The sequence below is a fragment of the Lethenteron reissneri genome, chromosome 30, assembly GCF_015708825.2.
Source record: "Lethenteron reissneri isolate LAM-NWPU_2019-01 chromosome 30, ASM1570882v1, whole genome shotgun sequence".
Lineage (NCBI taxonomy): Eukaryota > Metazoa > Chordata > Hyperoartia > Petromyzontiformes > Petromyzontidae > Lethenteron > Lethenteron reissneri.
The window spans coordinates 9,372,091-9,395,953 of record NC_083808.1 but is presented as its reverse complement, the minus strand read 5'-3'; the positions used below and the strand labels follow the sequence as shown (position 1 = coordinate 9,395,953).

Below are 23,863 nucleotides of genomic sequence, written 5' to 3'. Positions count from 1 at the left end.
GGGAAACCTGCGACAGGGCTGAAATTATTTGATACTTATAAAGCAGTGGAGAAGAGACGACGGGAAGAGCTTCGTTCATTAGAAGGCACACAGCCGAGTGACAGAGGCAGACTGCCCATGGTGTGGGGTCCATTGACGTTGAGCGCTACGTGTGTAGTAGGTTCGAATAAGGTGCACACACATGCAGCTTGGAGGCAACACTATTTATTAAACGGTAAGTAATATAACACTGTACATGAGGTGGTGACCACCTTCCTCAACTCACTAACACTCTGGAACACGACACAGACTGGACCAGGCAGGCAACTGCCTGCCTGGTCCAGGACGACGACCCGGGACTTGAGAACCGATGATGTCTTCACTTTGGAGTACAGTACAACAGCCTCGCTCTGCGTTCACACCACGCTTATATCTGCCCTGGCGTGGCCGGCTCCGCCCAGGCCACGCCTCCCTTCCTAGGCCACGCCTCCCTTCCCCCACCTCTGGGAAGGTCCGGGTCCCTCCACCACGTGACCCCCCAGACACCCCCTTGGGGCCCCCAGCCCTCGTACGGGCCGACACAGTAGTGACCGTTCTATGTCACTACACGTGCAGTGGTTTGTGCACAGCGCACCCCATCCTGTGAGCGCCGTGCGTGGAGCTCTTCCGCTCGCCACGACAAGAGCGCTTCAGGGGAGAGAGTTCGCGTAGTTTTGCCACTCGTCCGTTGAAGGAGTGCAGACGACGGTGATTTACTGTAAGATCCACAGGTTGGGTCGAATGGCCGCAATCGGTAATTATTCGGACTCACGTCCAGAAGGCGTGCAGCCGGTGCCCTTGTTCTGAAAGTGTGCACCGTGTAAAGCTCTCGCCTGGATCGACTCGGCATGAAACGGGTACCGCATTGAGCAAAGTCAGTCGGGCTCGTGGTGAATGGTCGTGCCACAATTTTTCGATTTAAAGCTTTCGTGACTGCAGGGATTCATCTTCTTGGTTCTTTCGGTAAAGTCACGTAGAAGGGAAATAATAAAATAATAAAAATCAAACATAATCAAATAATTCTCACGACGTTTCGGCCACAACGCAAGCAGCCGTCCTCAGGTGAAGAACAGGTCTGTCGGAAAGACAGCGTCTGAATGTCAACAGGTCTGTCGGAAAGACAGCCTCTGAATGTCGGAAAGACGCTGTCCCATCGCAGCTGTCTTTCCGACAGACCTGTTCCCCAGACTGAAGCGTCAGTGCAGTGTGTTCCCATCTCATTTGGAAAAAGTCTGCGCACGTGCATTGCTTTCGTGCTTTCGCGCGTTGGCTTTTTCCCTACATAGGTGATTGTACCGTGATGGAAATATCAGCACTGGGTGACATTTTTCTTTGACGCCCCAATCCACTTTTTATCCACGATACTGAGCCAAGCACATGTGTCTCCGCCATTTTATGCCGCAGCATCTGTCTGCGGTCACTGGCCGTCTTCGTAAGAGTCGGGCTACTTTGTTCTTATTACCTCGTCCGAATCGTAACTCCGGCTGCGTTTGCTCGTTGTGTTTGGTCTGTCCCGCCCGCAGCTGCATCGCACCGCTGAGATTCTGCAGCGACTTCCGGCCATACTTCACCATCCACGACCCCGAATTCCGGGAGATAACCACGCGCACGCAGGCGCCGTGAGCAGCAGCCGTGCGGCCATTGCCCGCTCAACCAAACCACGCAGCCACCATCAACACCACCACCTCTACCACCACCTCCACCACCACCTCTACCACCACCTCCACCACCACCACCTCCACCAACACCACCACCTCCACCAACACCAACACCACCACCTCCACCAACACCACCACCACTACCTCCACCACCACCACCTCCATCACCACCACCTCTACCACCACCACCTCCACCACCACCTCCACCACCACCACCTCTACCACCTCCACCAACACCACCACCACTACCTCCACCACCACCACCACCTCCATCACCACCACCTCTACCACCACCACCACCTCTACCACCACCTCTACCACCACCACCTCCACCACCACCACCTCTACCACCACCACCTCTACCACCACCTCCACCACCACCTCCACCACCACCACCTCCACCACCACGAACACCACCACCACCTCTACCACCACCACAAACACCACCACCAGTATCGCCACCACCTCCACCACCACCTCCACCACCTCCTCTACCACCTCTACCACCACCTCAACCAACACCACCACCACCTCCACCACCACCACTACCACCACCACGACCGCCTGTGTTGCAATCGCAACTTCGGAATTTTTTGTTATTTTCTTTGAACCTATCTACGTGACTTTACCGAAAGACCCAAAGAATTTGAATTCCTGTAGTCAGAAAAGCTTTAAGTGAAGATCATGGATTCTTAATTGTATTTTTTGTTGATATAACTTCTTGATTCGACCCTACTGGACATCTTTCAAAAAGAGCTTCATAGCTCATCGGATTCCTCCAGGACACGTAAAGATTCTGAATCTGATACTTCAGAAAGTAGTTCAGTGATGCTGTCCTGCCGGCATGTTCTCTGACACCAGGCGATGCACTGCTCACTCCCAGAGCTCCGAATGGAAATGTACTCTCGTCTTCTGAAATTATGCTCAATTGATGGTGGGTGTGGGCCAGAGTGAGAAAATAAACGAGCGATTGTAAAACATAACCCAGCTACGAAGGTCCTTACGCTCGTGCCATCAAGCTACTCCCATTAGCACAGTAGGCTACGTACGGGGTGAAAGAAGATCAACATATATCCGTACAAGCGAGTTGTCCACCAGTCAACAGACATTGTCTCGACTGCTGCTGCTGTATTTGCCTCTGCTACAGCTGCTGCTGCTGCTGTTAATTTGGCCTCTGCTACGGCTGCTGCTGCAGCTACTGTGGCCTCTGCTACAGCTGCTGCTGCTGCAGTTAATTTGACCTCTGCTACAGCTGCTGCTGCAGTTAATTTGGCCTCTGCTACAGCTGCGGCTGCTACTGCTACTTTGGCCTCTGCTACAGCTGCTGCTGCTGCAGCTACTTTGACCTCTGCTACAGCTGCTGCTGCTGCAGCTAATTTGACCTCTGCTACAGCTGCTGCTGCTGCAGTTAATTTGACCTCTGCTACAGCTGCGGCTGCAGTTAATTTGACCTCTGCTACAGCTGCTGCTGCAGCTACTTTGACCTCTACTACAGCTGCTGCTGCTACTTTGACCTCTGCTACAGCTGCTGCTAATGCAGCTACTTTGACCTCTGATACAGCTGTTGCTGCTGCTGCTGCAGTGAATTTGGCCTCTGCTGTTTTGTGCTCAGCCCATCGGTGATTCTCGGCGTGACGAACCCATTCTTCGCCAAGACTCTGCAGCACTGGCCTCACATCCTTCGCATCGGGGAGACGCGGCCCTCGGGTGAGTCTGGGCGCACCTCTTGTCTCCCAACAAGTGCAGGGGGGTTACATCCTTAATCCCGGAACTTTGGAGACAAGGAGCGGTGGGTTGTCGTGAGGTCGGGTTCGGTGTTTGTTGGTGGGTCGTCGCCAGCTACAGCAACGTCAGCGTTATTTTTGTCTTCGACAACATGATCGTCATGTTACCATATGACGATGCTATTTTTGTTTCCGCACCTCTGATTAGCACGGTGTGAAAGAAGTTCAACATACATATATCATAATCGACATAATCACCATCGTTGCATACTTCATAATCAATTACATTTTTCATCGTGATGATCAACATCACTGTTATCACGATCGTCGTCGCCGTCTTCATCATTATCAAGCGCATGCAGGTGGCCGGGTGGGCCAAAGGTCAAAGCGCTGAGCAAGCACCGCTCAGATGCTGGCTTCAAATCTGAAGCAGCCACCCGTGATTAATCATAGTGTGGTGAGTTGATGGTCTCATGCGAGTCACCAATGATTCGGTCAAAAAAGCAATTGGCACTTAACTTAAAAATGAATTTTAAAAAAATTACATTTATTTTGGCTCTGCGCTTAATCGGTTCCAAATTCCAGCTCTGACAATGAAAATCGTGGTTTGACTGCCGTCGATTGACATTACCGTCAAGATGTAGAGCGGGTGGGAAAGTGATGCCCTCTTCTCTTGGGTTCTTTCGGTAAAGTCACGTAGGCATAAAATAAACGTGACTTTTCCCGAAAGAACCAAAGAGTATGGATCCCTGCAGTCACGCAAACTTCAAATATAGATTGATGCCCTCTTACTCTGGGCTGTTCTCCAACGTGAAAGGGGCGGCGGGGAGGGGGAGTTGCTGCACTCCACTGACGGCACGATCCGGCTAAAGTTGTGCGGAAAATCGAAGTGAAAACTGGCGCCCGTCCGAATAAGTCTTGACGAGGTGGCGTGCCTCGCTGTGTGCAGCAGGTGACCAGCCGCGGCAGGTGAAGCTACGCAAGGCAAGCAAGCTCAAGGCACTGGACGCTAAACCAGGTATGGGGCTCGAGCCGAAAGGCAACACAGACGTTCAACCCCGACAGGGTAGACGTGTCTGGAAGATTCATATCATGCATGACGCAATACCAGGCTCAGATTGCATCATTCATTGTTTTGGTCAAAAAGCAAGTACTGTCCAAACCCAGTCGTAGGTTTATTCATAGATCCAGTCAAAGATGTATTTTAGTCATTTCTGGTTTAAATTGAGATCCCTTCCCTTCATAACTCACTTATCCTCTGCCATTCCCAAGTCAAGGGTCATAGACACTGACCCAGTAGCATATATTGGAAACTAGAACAAATCAATAATTTTAGGCATAATTTTCATTCTCAGTGACCCAGAATGAGCAAAGTTGGACGACATTTATTTCGGGAGCATTTTGGCTGTAGACCAGTGTCATCGATCATGCCATGAGAACTTGGTGACCTGCTCGTAAGGCATGGAGTCGTTAACCGTCCCTTTACGAGATTCCTTGATCCGGGTGACAATTAAAATTCGAGAGTCGAGTCTTAATGATCTCGTTAGGATCGTCTCACTTGTATTGTCTCGTATGTTGTGCCCTGCGTCTGACGTCTTGTTCGGTGAAATGCGGTGAATTGTCACGATTTGGGGCCACAATCGGATTCAAGAATATTGATTATTGTTTGTCGCGTTTGCATCGTCTCAATTGTATTGCGTGTCTCGTAAGTGGTGTCCTGCGTGTTGCCTTGTTCTCTTAGGCCGAATGTTGTGGAATGTATAATTCACATACATCGTAAACTTATTGTTTCCTGCAAACACAATCTGATTCATGTTTCGTGAGTGAAAGCGTCAGGTTTATTTGATAAATCAGTACCTGCCCGCCAGTGAGTTACCCAGGTGTGTCAACCATCAACATACACGCCGTCTGCTTCACAGTGCACGTTCATGAGCAGCTGAAACATTTGCCACAAACCGTTCAGTTTGGATTACACATAGCAACATCACCCGCCCCCTACTGTGAAACTACTGCAGACTGTGTCTGTGAAACTTTGCACCTTTGTGATAGCCGTGCACTATAAGAATGGTGTACATACAAAATGCACTACGTTATGTTTTATACATCTAAAACTACTCTTAACTATACCATTTTAACCTTTTTACTGGCAAATGAGGTTCCAATGGTGTAAATGCTTACCCCGAGATCTCATACTCTGATGGTGCATTGTCTTTGAGTTGTGCGCCTTTTGGCGTCATCTGGTCCAACCCATGTGAGACTAGGCTCTAAGGAAAGCTGTCTCGGGTGTGGAACAATTAAGTTCAAGGACAGTGCATACATTATCAGAGTTGTTTTTTTTTTCATTATGACTGCAGGTATTGTGGTCTATGCAAACATGACTCCTTGTAAAAGGTGTCAGTTTTGTTGCCAGATAGAAGGGTAAAAAACAATTATCATTACTTTTAACTAATTCTCATTTAGCCAGTTAAAACCCACTGAGCTGTGAGCTCGTTTTCACGGGCGACCTGGCCGCACATCGCTAGCTCATGGAAGTGGCTTATATGATCATCATCATCAGACGTGATCATCATCATTATAAGATGATCATCATCAGACGTGGGAATTTATAGTAGGAGCCAAATATTCAAAACGGATGTTTCTAAAATGCGGTGGGGGGAAAAACGGAGGACCTGTAATAAGTATAACCCGTAAAAACAAAGTTTTTCACTATAAATCCTTTATATGCGTGGCGACTAGAGTCCTCTCGTCATCTGGCTTGAGATGGCTGCCACCTATGGGTCAGATGATTGCATTGCACTATTAAGCAATTGGTAATTAAATATAATATTTGTGTCCTAAAAAGTGTAAAATTTTGGAAATAAATTTTCACGAACATTGTCACGCACAACGAGTCTGTGTAGAAAATGTCAGCTCGATTGGATCACGGGAAGTGGGTTAAAAAACGACCGAAAGATTTGCACGGTCCTAAGCAAGCAAGCAAACTTAATATAAAGGATTTAAAAAAAAAGCCACATGACCACCACGGAGAGAGAGAACACCTGATCTCCAAATTTACAACGGGCAACGTCAGGGTGGGGATCGAACCCCCGACTTCCTGCGTCGCAGGCGAGGGAGTTAACATCTCCTTGCTACCCAGCTTCAGTTGACACGTGGTAGACTGCTTCATTGCCCCCACTCACTTTTTGGAATCTGCTAAATAATTGGTGCCAAAAGACAACCAAAACAAGAGCTGCGGGTAGGCTTGTTACTAACTTCATAACGACTATAATTGGTGGAGAGGAGTAGTGTGGCATCAAATTAATTGGGCTAATTAGAGTTTGTTTTGACCCCATCTGCGAGATGTCATTAGCGTTTTAATTACGATGCTGCAGCTTGGCGGGCAATATGTGATGGTACAATCGCATGGAATAAATTAGGGGCAATACATTTCTAAAATCATGTCACAATAAGTGATGAGTTATTCAACCTAATTGTACAGTTATTTTGAGTGCGTGTTCGCCGTCATTTAACAATAGTTTACCAACAATGTAAGTTCGAGGTATCAGTGCTGTTAGAAAATGCTGTGTACATTTTCGCTTTGATTATTTGACCATAACATTTTAATGCACTTTGTTCCATGAAACCTGCATGCATTTGGTTTAGGATGAGGCAGCCGCTTGTATTGTTAGGATCAATAATCCCATAAATGTAGACAGTCTTAGCTTCTGTAAGCTACACACTGTGTGCCCATAGGCGGTGGGTGAAAAAAAAATCCATGGTGAGTCTGTTTATAAATGAAACAAATTAATACGTAAGGAATGCCTGAATGTAATAAAGCACGTTTTAGTTTTTAATTCCACCGGCAGGGCGTGTGGTAGACCTTACGGCATCATGTGCCACCAGCAACATAAACTAAACTAAGTTTATTTTACCAGGTAAGCCCCACCTAGCTATATAGCTCTTTTTCAGAAGCGACCTAGCCACAAATGATAGCCCAACGAAGTGGCTTATCACATGGAAATTCCTAGCAGCCAAACACTCTAAATGTTTGTTTATAAATGTGGAGTGAAAACCCGGAGGACCCAGAGAAAAAATCCACGCGACCACGGAGAGAGAGACAAACTCCCAATATACAGGTGTCAGGATTGGGATTTGAGAAATGGGACGTCACATCAAAATGCGCAACTGTAAATAAATATAGACAACACGTTCTATCTTCTTAGTTATTTCGGTATAAAGTCACGTAGAAGGGAAATAAGAAAATAATAAAAATAAAACATAATAAAATACAATTCTCACAGTGAAAATTTTATTTTATTATGTTTTTTCTTATTATTTAGATGAATCCCTGCAGTCACGAAAGCTTTAAATCGAAATACAACACGTTCTACTTAATTAAATAGACTTTTTAATAATGTTTTCTCCGACCACATCAGAGTGCAGCGCCACATTAAATACGCACTACAATGACAATAGTTTAAAGCGATTTGAAGCATGTTTTATTTTTTGGGGGGGGGGGGGGGTGGGCAGAGCTTTGTGACGTCATTTGAGGGGGGGGGGTCTGACTTTTTGTGACGCCGTGTGACGAGGGGGGGGGGGTCAAAAATCGTCCAAAATCGCGTGACGTCATTTATGGACGGCCCCCAAGCCACTTCGTCGAGTTATCATTTGTGGCCAGGGGCAGCTTCTGTAAAAGAGCTCCACAGCTCGATGGGTCTTACCTGGTAGAATACAAATGAATAGTTGCGTTGTACTATGAGACCTCCTTTACCAGTGGCAAAATATAGTAATATGTTTTTACCCTTTCAAGTGGTACAAAAACTCATCTGGTCCAACACCAATGGAGACTAGGCTATAAGAAAAGCTGTCTCGGGTGTGGACCAATCAACTTCAAGGACAGTGCATATTATTATCATCATCATCAGAGTTGTTTCTTTTTGTTTGCATTTTGGCTGCTTGTGTTGTGGTTATTGCAAACATGATGCCTTGTATAAAGGTATCAGTTTTTGTACCAGTTGAAAGGGTAAAAACCTATTACTATAAGTTGCGTTGTAGTTTACGACAAGTGGGGCTGTTGCTTGTGCTGATGCCTGTCCCCTTCGGTTCTCTGCGGCGCAGGAGTCTACACGGCACACAAGCCCTTTCTGGTACGAGACCGGGCGATCGTCAAACGACTGCTCAAGGTGAGCATCGCGTGGAAGGCGCATCCAAGTGGAGCTGGGAAATCCGACTGTCGGAGGAATGTTTTTTTTATTCTTACTCTATAACTGATTCACACGTTCGATTGCTCGATTCATCGGATAACACGAAAGTATCGATTTAAAGCTTTCGTGACTGCAGGGATTCATCTTCTTGGTTCTTTCGGTAAAGTCACGTAGAAGAATAAAATAATAAAAATAAAACATTAAATACATTTCTTTTTACTTCCCTTCTACGTGACTTTACCGAAATAACCAAGAAAATGAAACACTAAAGTAGTAAAAAAAAAAGGTTTCGTGCCGCTGGACGGGAGGTGATGGTCGGGGCTTGATGACGTCGTCAGTATTAGCGGCCGTGTCACGCTGGTGTGGGGGGGGGGTGTCAAGGTAGCCACCATTTATGTAGGGGCGTAAGTGATCAGTCACAAACGAAGTCGTTGATGATACTTTTTATTTGATTTACTTACTCATCTAACCGTGTCTGCTTTAACTATAAGTGTTGTCCTTGCCCCGCCACCTCCGATGATAATCACTGCTGGCTAGGTATGGTGCGAAAGAAGTTGAACATCCATACGCATATAAGTGCACTCTGTGATGGCCTTATCTCTCGAGCTCTCTCTCATTTCGGAGACCCAACTCACTTGATGGCGAGCGTCCCTTTCCCTACATGCCGCACTGATCAGGGTCATGTATTAATCCATTCCACTCTCTCGCCCCCCCCACCCTCCGCCACCATGCCCCCCCCACCGTGCCCCCCCTACCTCCCCCACCGTGCCCCCCCCCACCATGCCCCCCCACCCTCCGCCACCATCCCCCCCCACCGTGCCCCCCCTACCTCCCCCACCGTGCCCCCCCCTGCCTCCCCCACCGTGCCCCCCCCCCACCATGCCCCCCCACCCTCCCCCACCGTGCCCCCCCCACCGTGCCCCCCTACCTCCCCCACCGTGCCCCCCCCTGCCTCCCCCACCGTGCCCCCCCCCACCATGCCCCCCCACCCTCCCCCACCGTGCCCCCCCACCGTGCCCCCCCTACCTCCCCCACCGTGCCCCCCCCTGCCTCCCCCACCGTGCCCCCCCCACCCTCCCCCGCCGTGCACCCCCCACCGTGCCCCCCCTACCTCCCCCACCGTGCCCCCCCCACCCTCCCCCACCGTGCCCCCCCCTGCCTCCACCACCGTGCCCCCCCCCTGCCTCCCCCACCGTGCCCCCCCCACCGTGCCCCCCCTACCTCCCCCACCGTGCCCCCCCCACCCTCCCCCACCGTGCCCCCCCACCGTGCCCCCCCTACCTCTCCCACCGTGCCCCCCCCCACCCTCCCCCGCCGTGCACCCCCCCGCCTCCACCACCGTGCCCCCCCCTGCCTCCCCCACCGTGCCCCCCCCACCTCCCCCACCGTGCCCCCCCCACCTCCCCCACCGTGCCCCCCCCCCCACCTCCCTCCCCCCGGGTCCCCCAGGGCGTCCAGAGGAAGCGCCCCGTGGAGGTGCAGAGCGCCATTCTGCGCAGGTACCTGCTGGAGCTCACGCAGAGCTTCATCATCCCGCTGGTGGGTGCTGGTGGTGGTGGTGGTGGGTGGTGGTGGTGGGTGGTGGTGATGGTGGGTGGTGGTGCTGGGTGGTGGTGGTGGGTGGTGGTGATGGTGGTGGTGGGTGGTGCTGATGGGTGGTGGTGGTGGTGGTGGGTGGTGGTGGTGGTGGGTGGTGGTGGTGGTGGGTGGTGGTGGTGGGTGGTGGTGCTGATGGGTGGTGGTGGTGGTGGGTGGTGGTGGTGGGTGGTGGTGGTGGTGGGTGGTGGGTGGTGGTGGTGGTGGGTGGTCGTGGTGGTGCTGGGTGGTGGTGGTGGTGGGTGGTGGTGGTGGTGGGTGGTGGTGGTGGGTGGTGGTGGTGGGTGGTGGTGGTGGTGGTGGTGGGTGGTGGTGGGTGGTGGGTGTTGGTGGGTGGTGGGTGGTGGTGGGTGGTGGTGGTGGTGGTAGTGGGTGGTTGTGGTGGTGGGTGGTGGTGGTGGTGGGTGGTGGTGGTGCCACACGAACAGCTGATCCCACATCTGTTGCCCGCGGTACACAACAGTCGATGGAATGGCGGTGGAGCAAGTGGGTTTCGTGAATCCACGTGTGCGCAACCTTTTGAGCGGTTATCCCCACTGGTGTGCGGCTTTCCTCCTGGGTAGATTGGATTTTAGCTCACAATTAAATGAATTAAATAAACGTTCGACAAATTGCAATTGGCTAAACGTCCCAATGCAGCGGGTCCTTCCCGAGAAAGTGCCTTGCCAGCTCAGCGAAGCTTTCCTAGACGCAAATGACGTGATTTAGTAAGCTGCAGTCATGCCCCGATTGTGCACGTATTCCACGGAGGTGTCAGCTGATCGGGTCCCGCGGTTGTGGCTCACGATGATGCGGCTCTGCCAACGCGCCTCAAGAATACAGCTTGGCGGCTTGGAGATGCGTCTCAAAGAACGTGGACTCTGGCGAAAGAGAATTGAGCAAACATCTGAAAAGGGCACAGAGAAGTGGAGATGTGCATCCTTGAAATCACCGCGAGAGATAGCGATGGTTTTGGGTAACCCTCCATCCACTGAGTGAATACATTATGGCCGGTGATGATGATGATGTGACGACGGTTGCTCTTAACGTTCCTCCAGGTTAACATGCCAACGTTGGGACAACGTTGGGACAACGTTGGGACAACGTTGGCATGCGGTGGAAACCGCTGGCCCAACTTTGGCCCGACGTTCCACCTTTACTGGGCTCTGGCTCTCGTTCGCGAAATCCGCTCAAGTGCCCCTCTCCCGCCACGAACCTTGACATCTGCCTATCTCCCCTCCCTACGTGTTGCCGTCGCAGGAAAATGTTTTACCACAAGCACACTGCGTGGTTCATGCAGACGTGATGCCTTGTAATAGGTCTCTATTTGGTTTTTGAACGTCTTAACGCCTCCGGTATTATTGTCGAAGAGAGTAAAGCCTATTATTTTTTCATCATTTTTTTCATCAAAAACGGTTACTTAGATATAACTGCTCAAACTGAGCTAGTAATGTTTGGGTATTGGCATTGCCTGTGTGCTGTTCGCATTTTCATGGTCTCTGGCATAACACTGGTTGTGAGACGAGACCGTGAAGGAGGCTGTCTCTGCTGTAGGCCAATTAGTTTCAAGGACATTGCATACATTACCAAGCATGTTTTGTTTGCATGTTTTACCACAAGCATGATGTGTGGCGAGTGCACACTTGATGCCTTGCGATAATGGGTGTCCATTTGGTGTGTGATCATGTTAACACCTCCTGTATTCCATTGGAACCTCATTTGCCAGTAAAAAATTATGATAATAGTTTTTTTACCCTTCTATCTGGCAACAAAACTGACACCATTTTTTACTGGCAAATGAGGTTCCAATGGTGTAAATGTTTACCCCGAGCTCTCATACTCTGATGGTTCATTGTCTTTGAGTTGTGCGCCTTTTGGCGTCATCTGGTTCAACCCATGTGAGACTAGGCTCTAAAGAAAGCTGTCTCGGGTGTGGACCAATCAACTTCAAGGACAGTGCACATTATGAGAGTTATGTTTTTTGTTTCCATTATGACTGCAGGTATTGTGGTCTATGCAAACATGACTCCTTGTAAAAAAAGGTGTCAGTTTTGTTGCCAGATAGAAGGGTAAAAAACCAATTATCACCTCCTGTATTATTGCCGGAGAGGGTAAACTCTATTCTTTATTTTTATGTTATCAGGAGCGCTACGTGGCCAGCCTCATGCCCTTGCAGAAGAGCGTCGCGCCCTTCAAGGTGAACCCTCAGCTCCCCGCTCCGCATTCACGCGCCGATTCACGCGTGATTTCTTGGGGGGGATTGCGTAATTCTTGTGAGCTCTCTTTGAAGAGGTAAAAAAATTAACCCGTAAAAACAAAGTTTTTCACTATAAATCCTTTATATGCGTGGCATCGGTTTTATTTTATTTTTCCTTTCTGTTTTTCTTGAGTAAGAGTTTCATTTTTATCACATTGGTATTTAAATTAAATATGAAAAAAAAATTCCTAAAAAGTGGAAAATTTTGGAACAAAAATTTTCAGGAAAATAAATTGTCACGCACAACGAGTCTGTGTGAAAAATGTCAGCTCGATTGGATCACGGGAAGTGGGTTAAAAAACGACCGAAATATTTGCACGGTCGTAAGCGCGCAAGCAAGCAAGCAAGTGAACTTGATATAAAGGATTTAAAAAGAAGCTAACATCCAGCGAAGCGCGGCAGGGCATTTACTCACGCAGTCGAGCGTCTTACTTGCATACCTGTTATCAGTGCCTACCCTATTACAGACCAATTCAGACATTACTGCTCATCCCGTGCCCCTTATCAATCTCAACGTTCATCCGACAAAGTCCCCATCACAAGGGAGAAACACAACACAAATAGACATTTTTTTTGTTGCCCCGACTGAAACGTCTGTACGCCGTATGGACCTGAAAACTCAATTGCCCTGTTCAACAATACGGGGTGACCCGTGTGGGTTTGACAGCTTTGCATTTGTTACGCGCCTCCGATGGGCACGGTTGGCGACGTATGGTGCAGAAAAAGTCACCCCAGAGTGCTCACCCTTTTTGGCGGTGTGCGGTATTGACCTTCCACGCGCCCCCCCAAATCCCGCTGTCTCCCGCCAGCCTCGTTGCGATTCACATTTTATTTTACTTTTATTAATTTTAATGTTTTACCTACGTGACTTTACCGAAAAAACCTAAGAATATGAATCCTTGCAGTCACGAAAGCTTCAAATCTAGAATTAACACATTCTGGCTCATGAGCCACGACACTCGTTCCTTGGATTTATCAGTCTTCCTCGTGATCTCTGTGCGGGTGTAACGTCCTGTTATGTTATAGACCTTTTTTTTTCTTTCTCTCCAAACACTTATATGGGTCTATCGTTTTTAATGGAAAAAGAACTATAACATGATAAAAATAAACTATTTATGTTGATAAATAAAAAAGTCAAAGATTCCCCACCGTTGTCAACATATGCATGGAATCTTCTCCAGGTGGTGTCCAGAGCCCGGAGGTTTTTTTTCTGGAAATTAGCCTCATTTGTGCTCACGTGAGCTGGGCGTGGTACCATCAGTGTCTGTAATGCAGCACTTGGGAGGCGAGGTCCGGTGCACCCCCTCTAGAGAAGGATTTCCCAAACTCCTTTTCTCAAGACCCACACCACAGGTTTCGCCAAGTTGACCAATATCGCTCCTTTAAAAAATAAAGTTAAATCGTTACACGCCACGCATCATCCGGTAATTGCTCAACAGCTAGGCACGTCCCAGGTAGTGTAGAGTGATCCGATTAAATTCGATCAAAGCTTTCTCGTTCGTGGATAGATCATGGCTGACGCTGATGGTGATTCTAGATTTGAAGTTTTCGTGACTGCAAGGATTCATACTCTGTGGTTTTTTCGGTAAAGTCACGTAGGTAAAAAATAAATAAATGAAAAATTTTGCTGATGGTGATGATGATGAACTCGTAGGACGTGATATTCAAACCGATCATTTGGGATTTTTGCCGTGGCCGAAAATTCTGCGTCGTTACTGTCCTGTTGTCTCCGTAGTCCAAACACTGCATGTGTGTCTGTGTGTCTGTGTGGTGCAGGTTGTGAGCTAAGTTTATTTTGTTTAACCAGTTGTCAACTCAAGGGACTAGGAAAGTCCCATTTGTTAGCATGACCTGGGACAATATTATACCAGTTGGGGTGGGGAGGGGCGATGATTGCTATATATATATAATCCCAATTTAATAATCAGTGGTTCATCGAATATGGCACACAATGACCTACCCTTGTAAATTACGTCACTTCGCGGGATCTTGAACATCCACTGCGAAGCAGACCGCGCGCAGCATCACCACCACCATCGTTAAAACAAACCCGCAGTAATAACCAGGGCGGCCGCTGGATTCAAACCGTGAACCCTTGCCACAAGCGGCGAGTGCGCGCTGCCACCGCTAGGCGCTCCCTGCTGTGCAGAGCGGTTAAATAGCAAAGCCAATCTATTATCGCCATCGCGCGAGCACGCTAACGTCACACGGGGAAAAGTGAAATATTAATCGGCGACGAACCAGCGGATCTAAATCTGCTCCGTGGTTATTGTACAGCCTCATTGCAGCATCAGGGATCGTGGCAATGGTTGTGCAGTGATGACTGCGGCACACGACTGGATGATTTGGTGCACCGATTTTATATTCACGTTCCGGACTGATCAATACGCAGTTCAATGGACCAACTCCTGCCAGCTCAAAGATATTCTCGCAATGTGTGTGGCTATAAGAGGCAGTACAGCGGGTAGGGTTTGTGACCCAATTGTACGCGTATTATTTGGGTCTTTCGGTAAAGTCACGTAGATAGGTTAAAAAAGAACAAAAAATTACGACGTTTCGATCACAACACAAGCGATCGTCATCAGGAAGAAACCCGAGGGGAAAGCTGCTGAGGCAGACTGTGTTTAAAGGTTTAAAATGGGTGTAGCTCAAGGGTCATAAACGAAGTGGGCTGGGTTAGTGATTCATATTCTTGGTTCTTTCGGTAAAGTCACGTAGAAGGGAAATAATAAAATAATATAAATATAAAAAAATATTTTTCTTATTATATAAAAAATATATTTATATTATTTTATTATTTCCTTTCTACATGACTTTACCGAAAGAACCAAGAAGATGACTCCCTGCAGTCACGAAAGCTTTAAATCAAAATTTGGGCTAGTGATGTTAATGTGAGAAATTAGCATGTTTAAGTCAAGATGTGTGCGTATATTGAGTGCTTTCTCAAATGTATGTGTGTGTGGGAGGGCTCTTCTGTGGATCGTCGCTTCTTTACCGAAACCAAACATGCCCACAGACATCAAAACCCAGTTCCCTTGTGACTCGGCGAGGATTACCTGCACCAACAAGTGACTCCGATTGTCTCACGTATGCACGCGCTTGCGTGCGCGCGTATTCCAACACCACCCATTCGTGCGCCGTGCCGGCCTTAATAGGCGCTCGCCGACCATCGCTCGAGTCTGCGGGGCTAAACGGTGGCGGGGGGCGCCGTGTTCTCTCCGCGCACGTTCAGAGCCCCCCGCAGGTCCGTCCCTTCGTGGTGGACGAGTTCGTGGCGACGCTGCAGCACGCCGGCCCGCAGCTCACGTCGCCTCTCCGTGGAGACTGGCAGGGCCTGTACCGGTGCGTGTGTGTGTGTGCGTGTGTGTGTGTGCGTGCGTGTTTGTGTGTGGTGTCCGTGCGAGCGTGTGCGTGTGTGGTGTCCGTGCGAGCGTGTGTGTGTGTGGTGTCCGTGCGAGCGTGTGTGTGTGTGGTGTCCGTGCGAGCGTGTGTGTGTGCGTGCGTGCGTGTGGTGTCCGTGCGAGCGTGTGTGTGTGTGTTGTCCGTGCGAGCGTGCTCAGTGTAAGAGCGGTAGTGCAGCGGTTAGCACGCCGTGCTACGAACACGGTGGCCAGAGTTCGATTCCCGTTCACGGCCACCAACACCAGTGACAATTATCTGGGCCTCCCCTAGGTCAACTGAGCCTAATATGAGTATCTGGTGCGATGTGTAAACATTGCCACGAGGAAGACACTGGAGGCTGGGCATAATGTCGGTCACCTACTACATGTGCTGTGCCGGCCTTCACAGGTGCTCAGGAACAGCACTTGCCCCAAAACAGTCAGTTAAGGCTATACGGGGGGTGTTTGTGTTAGTACGCACTCCAGAATTGTTTATGTACATAGTATAGGGTGCTTAAAATGTTTTTAACACTTCTGAGAATTTGCAACAGTACCACAAGAAATGTGCCTCCGGGCTCTGGACACCACCTGGAGAAGATTCCGTACATGTGTTGACAATGATGGGGACTCTGACTTTTTAAATCTATTAACATAATACAATTTTTTTTATCATGTTACAGTGTATTATCCGTTCTTTTTCAATTAAAAACGATAGTCCCATGTAAGTGTTAACATTTTTTTGAAGCACCCTGTGTACGCGCGTGCTTTGTGCGCTGACATGCAGTCGCTTCCTCCGGTCTCAAAACTTCGAGGGCTGGCTGTCGGCTCGACGACGCGACATGAACCACAAGCTTGAGCTCCTGCACATGGAAGCCCTCCTCAACGCAGTTGAGACACGCAAGCACACGCGCACACACACGCGCACACGTGTGCACACACGCACACACCGAGGGCCCTGTTCTTAGTCGCAGCTCGGCTCAGGCTTGAACCGCTCAGCTGCTTTCAAAGATGCATGAGCAGCTCAGCCATAGCTTGGGCTCAGGCTCAGGCTCATGGAAAAACCTGAGCGCAGCTGGGATCGTGCACAGAGCCGGCTCAAGCTAAGCGTGGCTTTTGCGACGGCTCGCTTGTGCCAGAGTCAAGTCTGAGCCGGGCCGTAAGAACAGGGGTCTTACACACCCCGTACACACACGACGACAACGGTGGGCATTCGCCACTAAGTGACAGTGATATCACCTCAATGTTTGTACGATGTGAAGTGTGGCAAGCTCGCTGGCAGGAAGTCGTAAGATAGACCCAGGTGTCATGGGTTGATTGATTGAAATGACTGGTGCATGCACCACCTGGCCTCCTCACTGTTACACACAAATACAAAGCTACAGATCCACCGTATAGCCTTAACAGATTGTTGGGGCAAGTGCAGTTAGTGAGCACCTATGAAGGCCGGTACAGCACACGAGGTGGTGGGTGGCCAGCACCACGCCCAGTTGCCTTTGTTTCCCAAGTAGCACATGTTTATACACCACACCAGGTTCTCATTTGAGGCTGAGTCGACCTGGGGGAGACACAGAACTGGTTCAGATAATAAGCTACTGGTGTTGGCCGTGAGCGGGTATCGAACTTGGATGGCCGGGTTCGAAGCACAGCGCTCTAACCGCCACACTACCGCTCCCTACAACTTTACCACACACGCACTCACGTACACGCATGGACACGCACACATGCACACGCACACGTACCCTGGGTCACCGACGTTTGAAATGGGAAACTCGAAGTAAGGGACCGTCAATAAATGACGTCACGCACCTGGGGGGGGGGGGGGTGGTCAGACATTTGTGACGATGTGTGACGGGGGGGGGGGTTTGAGAAATGTGACGTCACATCAAAATGCGCAACTTTAAATCAATATAGACAACACGTTCTACTTAATTAAATATACTTTTTAATACATGTTTTCTCCTACAACATCAGAGTGCAGCGCCACATTAAATACGCACTACAACGACAATAGTTTAAAGCGATTTGAAGCATGTTTTATTTTGGGGGGGGGGGCAGAGGTTTGTGACGTCATATTTAAGGGGGGGGGTCTGACTTTTTGCGACGTCGTGTGACGAAGGGGGAGGGGGGGTCAAAAATCGTCCAAAATCGCGTGACGTCATTTATGGACGGCCCCAAATGCATCTACGTAAAAAAATGAAAACCTGTAGCCGTAGGACATGTGCACACTCACGTTCACATGCAGACTCACGTTCACATGCGCACTCACGTTCACATGCGCACTCACGTTCACATGCACACTCACGTTCACATGCGCACTCACGTTCACATGCGCACCTGTAGAGACGCGGTCACAGTGCGTCTCTGTTGTTGCTGCAGGACGTGGGAGGCTGGGTGTCGGGGCGCAGTGAAGTGGAGGCCGTGGATCTGGTCTTGCAGCTGCAAGACAAACTTGTGAGTTGTGCACACACCGGCACCAGCACTGTTACAGATGCTGCTGCTGCTGCTACTGGACAGAGCCTGCTGTTTGCGTAAATAATAATACTTTCGTTTCATATCACGTCATTTATGCAAACAGCATCCCACAACCTGTCCTGTACATGAATCATATATAAGGACCAAATCTTATATACGCGGTTGGCTATGCACGTTGCGAAAGAAGCCCAACACACACACACATACCGAGCAAATGAAAGCCCTCCAACCAAGCAAAATAAAACATTTATAAACAAATTAAGAAATTGCACCAAAACAAAAAAAGCACAAACAACAAAAAAAAGAAAATGAAAATAAATGAAAACAAAAAAGTGTTCAAAACAAAGAACTGAGTCGATTCGACCTCACATCCCAGACCACAATCACAACTTACCAACCATGCCAGGAACACTTTCGCAGTTACAAATCCTCGCCAGAAAAAAAACTTCACAGCTTTCGCAAGTTTCCTTCACAGGTTTCCTGGTGAAGATTTTTAAGGCACACAGGTTGTGTTCATTCTCAGAGAGAGAGAGGGACGACGATTCAGGGGCACGGGAAACCACAGACAAGCGACCGAGCGGCTAGAACCGGCGCCAACAAATGCCCGAGTTCTATGGTCCTACACTGGGAAGTTTGTCCAACTCAATCCATGAGCGTTTAAACCATGTGGGAGGAAACCAGAGTACCCATAAAAAAATCCATGCATGTGAGGGTAGGTGGGAGGGGGGGGGGTAACACTCAAACCCCGCACAGATGGAATACAGATGGGAATTAATCCACTTGCTTGACTGCCACCATACCCTGTCAAGCCAGGAAAGGAGATGGCGACCTCGACGCCCACGTGACGAAATTTGTGCGGTGATCCACCGACCCTCGCTGCCTCCACAGTGCCGGATTAGAGGCCACGTGCATAGACACCACCGCCCGGATGAAGAAGTCTTAGTTTGGCTCCCTGAGCCTCAGGCATGCCTGGGGCTTCCTCGAGACCACGACAGTGTGCGTATGGGCGGGGTGGGTTTGTGACTCGGGGAGCGTTGAGTCGATACCCGCAGAGTAGGCCAGGAGAGGGGATTCAAATCAATTCCTTTTTGTCGGTTCTAACGCTCATGCGGCAACCTCGATCGTTCGTACGACAACGTACGATGCGTGAAAATGACGTGATAAAATGCAACGTTTTAGACGGGACAACCGAGACGGAACAAGGGAAAACAATACAACGAGATGATGGTAATGGATGGCACAAACAAATCATCTACTTCGACTCTGTGACCACTGCATTGCAAGTGCGGTGTGCGAACCATCACACCGCGGGGCAGCGTCCCTCGAGCGACGTGCGTTGCCATATGCTACCGACCGTACATTTGTAAATATTTTAATATCGCCGCATCACACGAGATCACAATTACGAATGCCCTAATCGCTGGGCAGAACCCTCGTGCGCTTCCTGTTTACGCCGTCGCGGTTCAAGCGGCCCCGGCAGTGCGAACATATTCCGTGCTGTCTCCTGTCTCCCTGCCAGCTGCTGGCGGAGCGTGCGGGGCTGTCGCTGCCTGAAGACACTGAGGCCAAGCTGCAAGCGTGCATGCACACAGCCTTGGGGGCCTTGCCCAAGGACCTGCAAGCGGTTCTGAGCCGTATGTAACTCCACAGGGATTTGCCACCTTTGAGATAAAAAAAAATGCGAGACAAATTCTGGAACGCGTGTCACGGGAAGGAGAATATCCCGCAGGACAGGAAGAAGGGAGAAGCGCATCTCCACGGAGGGGCTTGAGCACTGCGTTATTACCCCACTGACAAAAAATCAGGGCTTGCTTCTCATGTCCCCGGGACGATTTACAGATTTGCCAGGGCAGCGACCTCACCAAGAGGGCGATCGTGGGAAAGCCAGGTCAGGTGGTAACGCTAAAGGATCACAATTATGTAGTTGACCACACTGGGGAATCAATTTGCCCCAAAACCAGGGGTCGACAACCTGCGGATCTGGAGCCGCATTGCAGATATTTAAACGTTGTTATTTTTTTGTTACCAAATTCGCAAAAAAAGTCTCTTTTTATTCTGGTCGGCGACTCCTAGCCCCGTACCAAGTAGCTGCAAGACTGTTTGTGCATTCTTTATTTTAAATGTGCGCACTGTTGCCAAGCTCGATTTGTATAGCACAGGTTCGGCATTGTACCCGTTACTAAATCGTAGGCGTGGAACGGTACGTCGATGAATCGATTTAAATCGGTCCTTATGGTCACGAAACATAGATTCAAACCGTGCATGTGAGAGAATCGATCACTTTTGATTTATATGCAAATCACACGCACATTATGTACTCTTACTAATGTAGTAGCAGCAGAAAAAAAAGACACAATAAAAATAATTAGGCAAATCACCGAGCGGGTGATGCACATGCTCACCGGTGAGGGATAGCGGTGCGGATTTCATGAACTGTCCATGCAGTGAGTTTATTAAGGGCGCTGCGATGCCGAGATGTTAACTCCCTCGCCTGGTATACAGGAGGTCGTGGGTTCGATACTGACCCTGATGCCGGTCTATTTGGAATTTGCGAGTCTTTTTCTTCCCGTGGTCGCGTGGATTTTTCTCCGGCCCATCCGGTTTTTCCCTCCACATTTGGAATCAACGTCACCCGTTTAGAGTATTTGGTTGCTATACATTTCTTCATGATGATAAGCCACTTCGTTGAACTATCATTTGTGGCCAGGTTGCTTCTGAAAAAGAGCTATATAACCCAGTGGGCCTTACCTGCTAAAATAAAATAAAGTTTATTTTTAGTTTAATTAAAAAATATTTTTTAGTGTTTCGTTTATTTTCGAAGGGGGGCCACTTTAAGATGATACCGCTGGGTGGCGCTGTGGGGGGGGGGGGGGAGCACGTGGCTCGCAGTCAGAAGGTTGAGTTCACAATCCCCGGGGGGGTCGATAAATCGTGTACCAGTTTGTGGGATGCCGACAGTTGGTTGTCTTATAGAGACACTGGCCTCCCGCCATATGAATGTGGAATTAACTTCAGCGGCTAAAAGCTGGATAGATGAGGACTGCACCGTGCTCGTTTACAGGGGGACAGTGACTGTTTTAAACAATTCATTTAAATGTTTTGTGTATATCTGTTAAGGTTAATTGATGCACTGCTACTTTCACAATAACCACCGGTTATCATTAATGTTTTAGTGAAACCGATAGGAAGTAAGAACATTTGATACTGCACAGTCCAGTCCACCACGAATGTGCATTGGTCACACGTCCAAGTCGGCTCTCTGAAACAACAACAACAAGATCGTTTTAAGTCTGCTGCGGAACTATCTGAGACTCAAGGATGGATCCCGAACATGAGCGAGGCAGCGTGTTCCAGCTCGTTGCGCCGGAGACCCCGAAGCTGCGCTGGCCGCGGTCACGCGCGAGGTTCACACGCGGCGGCTACAGCGGCAGGTCACCGCGAGCCGCGGATCGTCATGGCTTGGCTTCGCGGACGAAGATCTAGGAAGGACATCCACGTCTTCTGCAGCAGGCACGCTGGTGGCTGACGAGGCCTATGCGGGACAAGCAGGTCCTGCCACAACGGCTGCAAGTATAGGTCTGATCTGGGATGGGTGCCGAGGGATCACGGTTCTTCCTCCTTCTCCTTTTGTCCTCCATACGGGCCCTGCGGGTATCTTCGAAGAAGCAGGTGGCCTGGTGGACTGTGTGCCGCCAGGAGTTGCGATCAGCTGCTCGTGTTGCCCACTGATGGTGATCGATAGCCGCGGATCGTAGTCGGAGTCGATTTGGGTCTGTTGAAGCTGATACCCACCGATCGGCGAGATAGGACGGAGCGGATTGATGGAGACCCTTGAAGATGAGTAGGCGTCATTTATACGCGATCCTGGTTCCTATCAGACGATCTGCAGCATCTCACACCGACTGGAGTGGGCGCAGGCGAACAGAGCTGGCACAGCCGAAGACGCTGTTGCAGTAGTCCACGCGGCCAGAGCCGGCCAAGCCACCAGGCGACCCTTGCAATTGCAAAGGGCCCCGTGGCCAGCAGAGGGCCCCCTAGAGTCACTGCTAGCTAGTGGGTGAAAAATTTAAACATAATTTAATAGACTAAAAAATAAAAAATAAACATAGTAGATATAATATGCACAGTATAGTTATAAGGTAGTCATTGCTTTTCTTTAGGCCTTACTTAAAACGGTCAAAGGGGCCTCCAACCAAATTTTGCTTAGGGTCCCCAAAGGTCTAGGGCCGGCTCTGCACGCGGCTGATCATGAAGCGCGTGGACGAGTATCCTCGCAGTCTCCACAGCGAGAGCACGACGGCCTGTGCGCAGTTGTCGAAGCGGGGCAGAAGCACTGTCTAGTCAGGCGCCTCATGCGAGCCTGGTTCACCCAAACTCCGGGTTTCCATCTGCAGCAATCCCGTGCAGGCAATGCGTGGTTGGTGATGCGGGCCAGCGGTGGCGAGACCGCCGCTTGTTGCAGAGCTTCTGCAGAGGTCTTGCAACAATTAACCACGGCCGGGCCACCCTGGTTAATACTGCGGGTGTATTAACAATAAGCCACACCTCCGGTTAACACGGCTGGCTATGTACGGTGCGAAAGAAGTTCAGCGTACGTACATAGAACATGTGTGCCGTCCGCTTCACAGTGGACGTTAGAGCCACGGTCCATGTCAGGGTCCATGTTTGTCAAGTTTTGAAAAAGTACACGTGAATTACTCAATTGGGGTTACACATAGCAATCATCGACCCCTACTGGCAGACTGATTCACACTTACAAGCCCAGTGCTGAATCGTTGGCCTGCAGGTTGGCATTAGGTACCTTTTCAAAGCCACCTTGTACCACATAGGGACAGCTGCTACTGGGGGTTCCCCTTCGAATAGCTGACATGAGAGCCGATCTAAGGCAACTTGAGATACGGAGATGTTTAAGCGTCATAAAAACGCACTGATTGAGATATTCACTATTTTTCGTGAAAAGTTGACCGTAAATATTGGCACGCATGTAAAGACATAGCTGATTGAGGTCACTGAGACTGGAGTTTGGGAAGCCCTGAGTTAGGCGTTTGCATGACGGTTTTATTTTAAGAAAACTGCACAGGTCACCAGCCTAACATATAACTTGCACTTAATACACTCTATTGCCTCTTTATTCAAACTAATAGAGTACGTGTCGAGTACCAAGATGCCAGGCGTGCCGACACATACGACACATACCTGTAATCACGTGACTTCGAGATGGGGTTAGTGGATTGTGTAAAGGCGGAACAATCACATTGTCGAGGCACCATCCGGCAAAGCAGAGATGTACTTTGGAGACAGTACAGCAAGTGGGTGTTTGCCTTTTGTCAGTTTTGTCAAATCGTACTTGCCGAGCATGGGCCCGAATGCCTATGATGCAAATCAACAAGAACCTAGGAGCACTGCGGACAGCAGAGCAGATAAGGGGCCGTCCATAAATGACGTCACGCACCTGGGGGGGTGGTCAGACATTTGTGACGATGTGTGACGAGGGGGGGGGTGAGAAATGTGACGTCACATCAAAATTCGCAACTTTAAATAAAAATAGACAACACGTTCTACTTAATTAAATAGACGTTTTAATAAATGTTTTCTC

General features: G+C 49.4%; 1 protein-coding gene across 2 annotated transcripts in view; it reads left to right on the top strand.

The window, feature by feature from the left end:
* Window positions 1-23,727, top strand: part of LOC133349510 (protein DENND6B-like) — a 44,664-nt gene extending 20,937 nt beyond the window's left edge. Inside the window, exons 11-20 of one of the 2 annotated variants that reach the window (XM_061563034.1) lie at window positions 1,542-1,637; window positions 3,289-3,383; window positions 4,353-4,418; window positions 8,498-8,562; window positions 10,033-10,122; window positions 12,302-12,355; window positions 15,648-15,757; window positions 16,580-16,682; window positions 18,172-18,246; window positions 19,787-23,727. In XM_061563034.1, coding sequence (XP_061419018.1) covers window positions 1,542-1,637; window positions 3,289-3,383; window positions 4,353-4,418; window positions 8,498-8,562; window positions 10,033-10,122; window positions 12,302-12,355; window positions 15,648-15,757; window positions 16,580-16,682; window positions 18,172-18,246; window positions 19,787-19,909 — 877 coding nt within the window. In that variant the 3' untranslated portion in view covers window positions 19,910-23,727. Of the gene's footprint in view, window positions 1-1,541; window positions 1,638-3,288; window positions 3,384-4,349; window positions 4,419-8,497; window positions 8,563-10,032; window positions 10,123-12,301; window positions 12,356-15,647; window positions 15,758-16,579; window positions 16,683-18,171; window positions 18,247-19,786 lie in introns of both variants that reach the window. The other variant, XM_061563033.1, reaches the window with a different exon arrangement.
* Window positions 23,728-23,863: the final 136 nt, after the last annotated feature.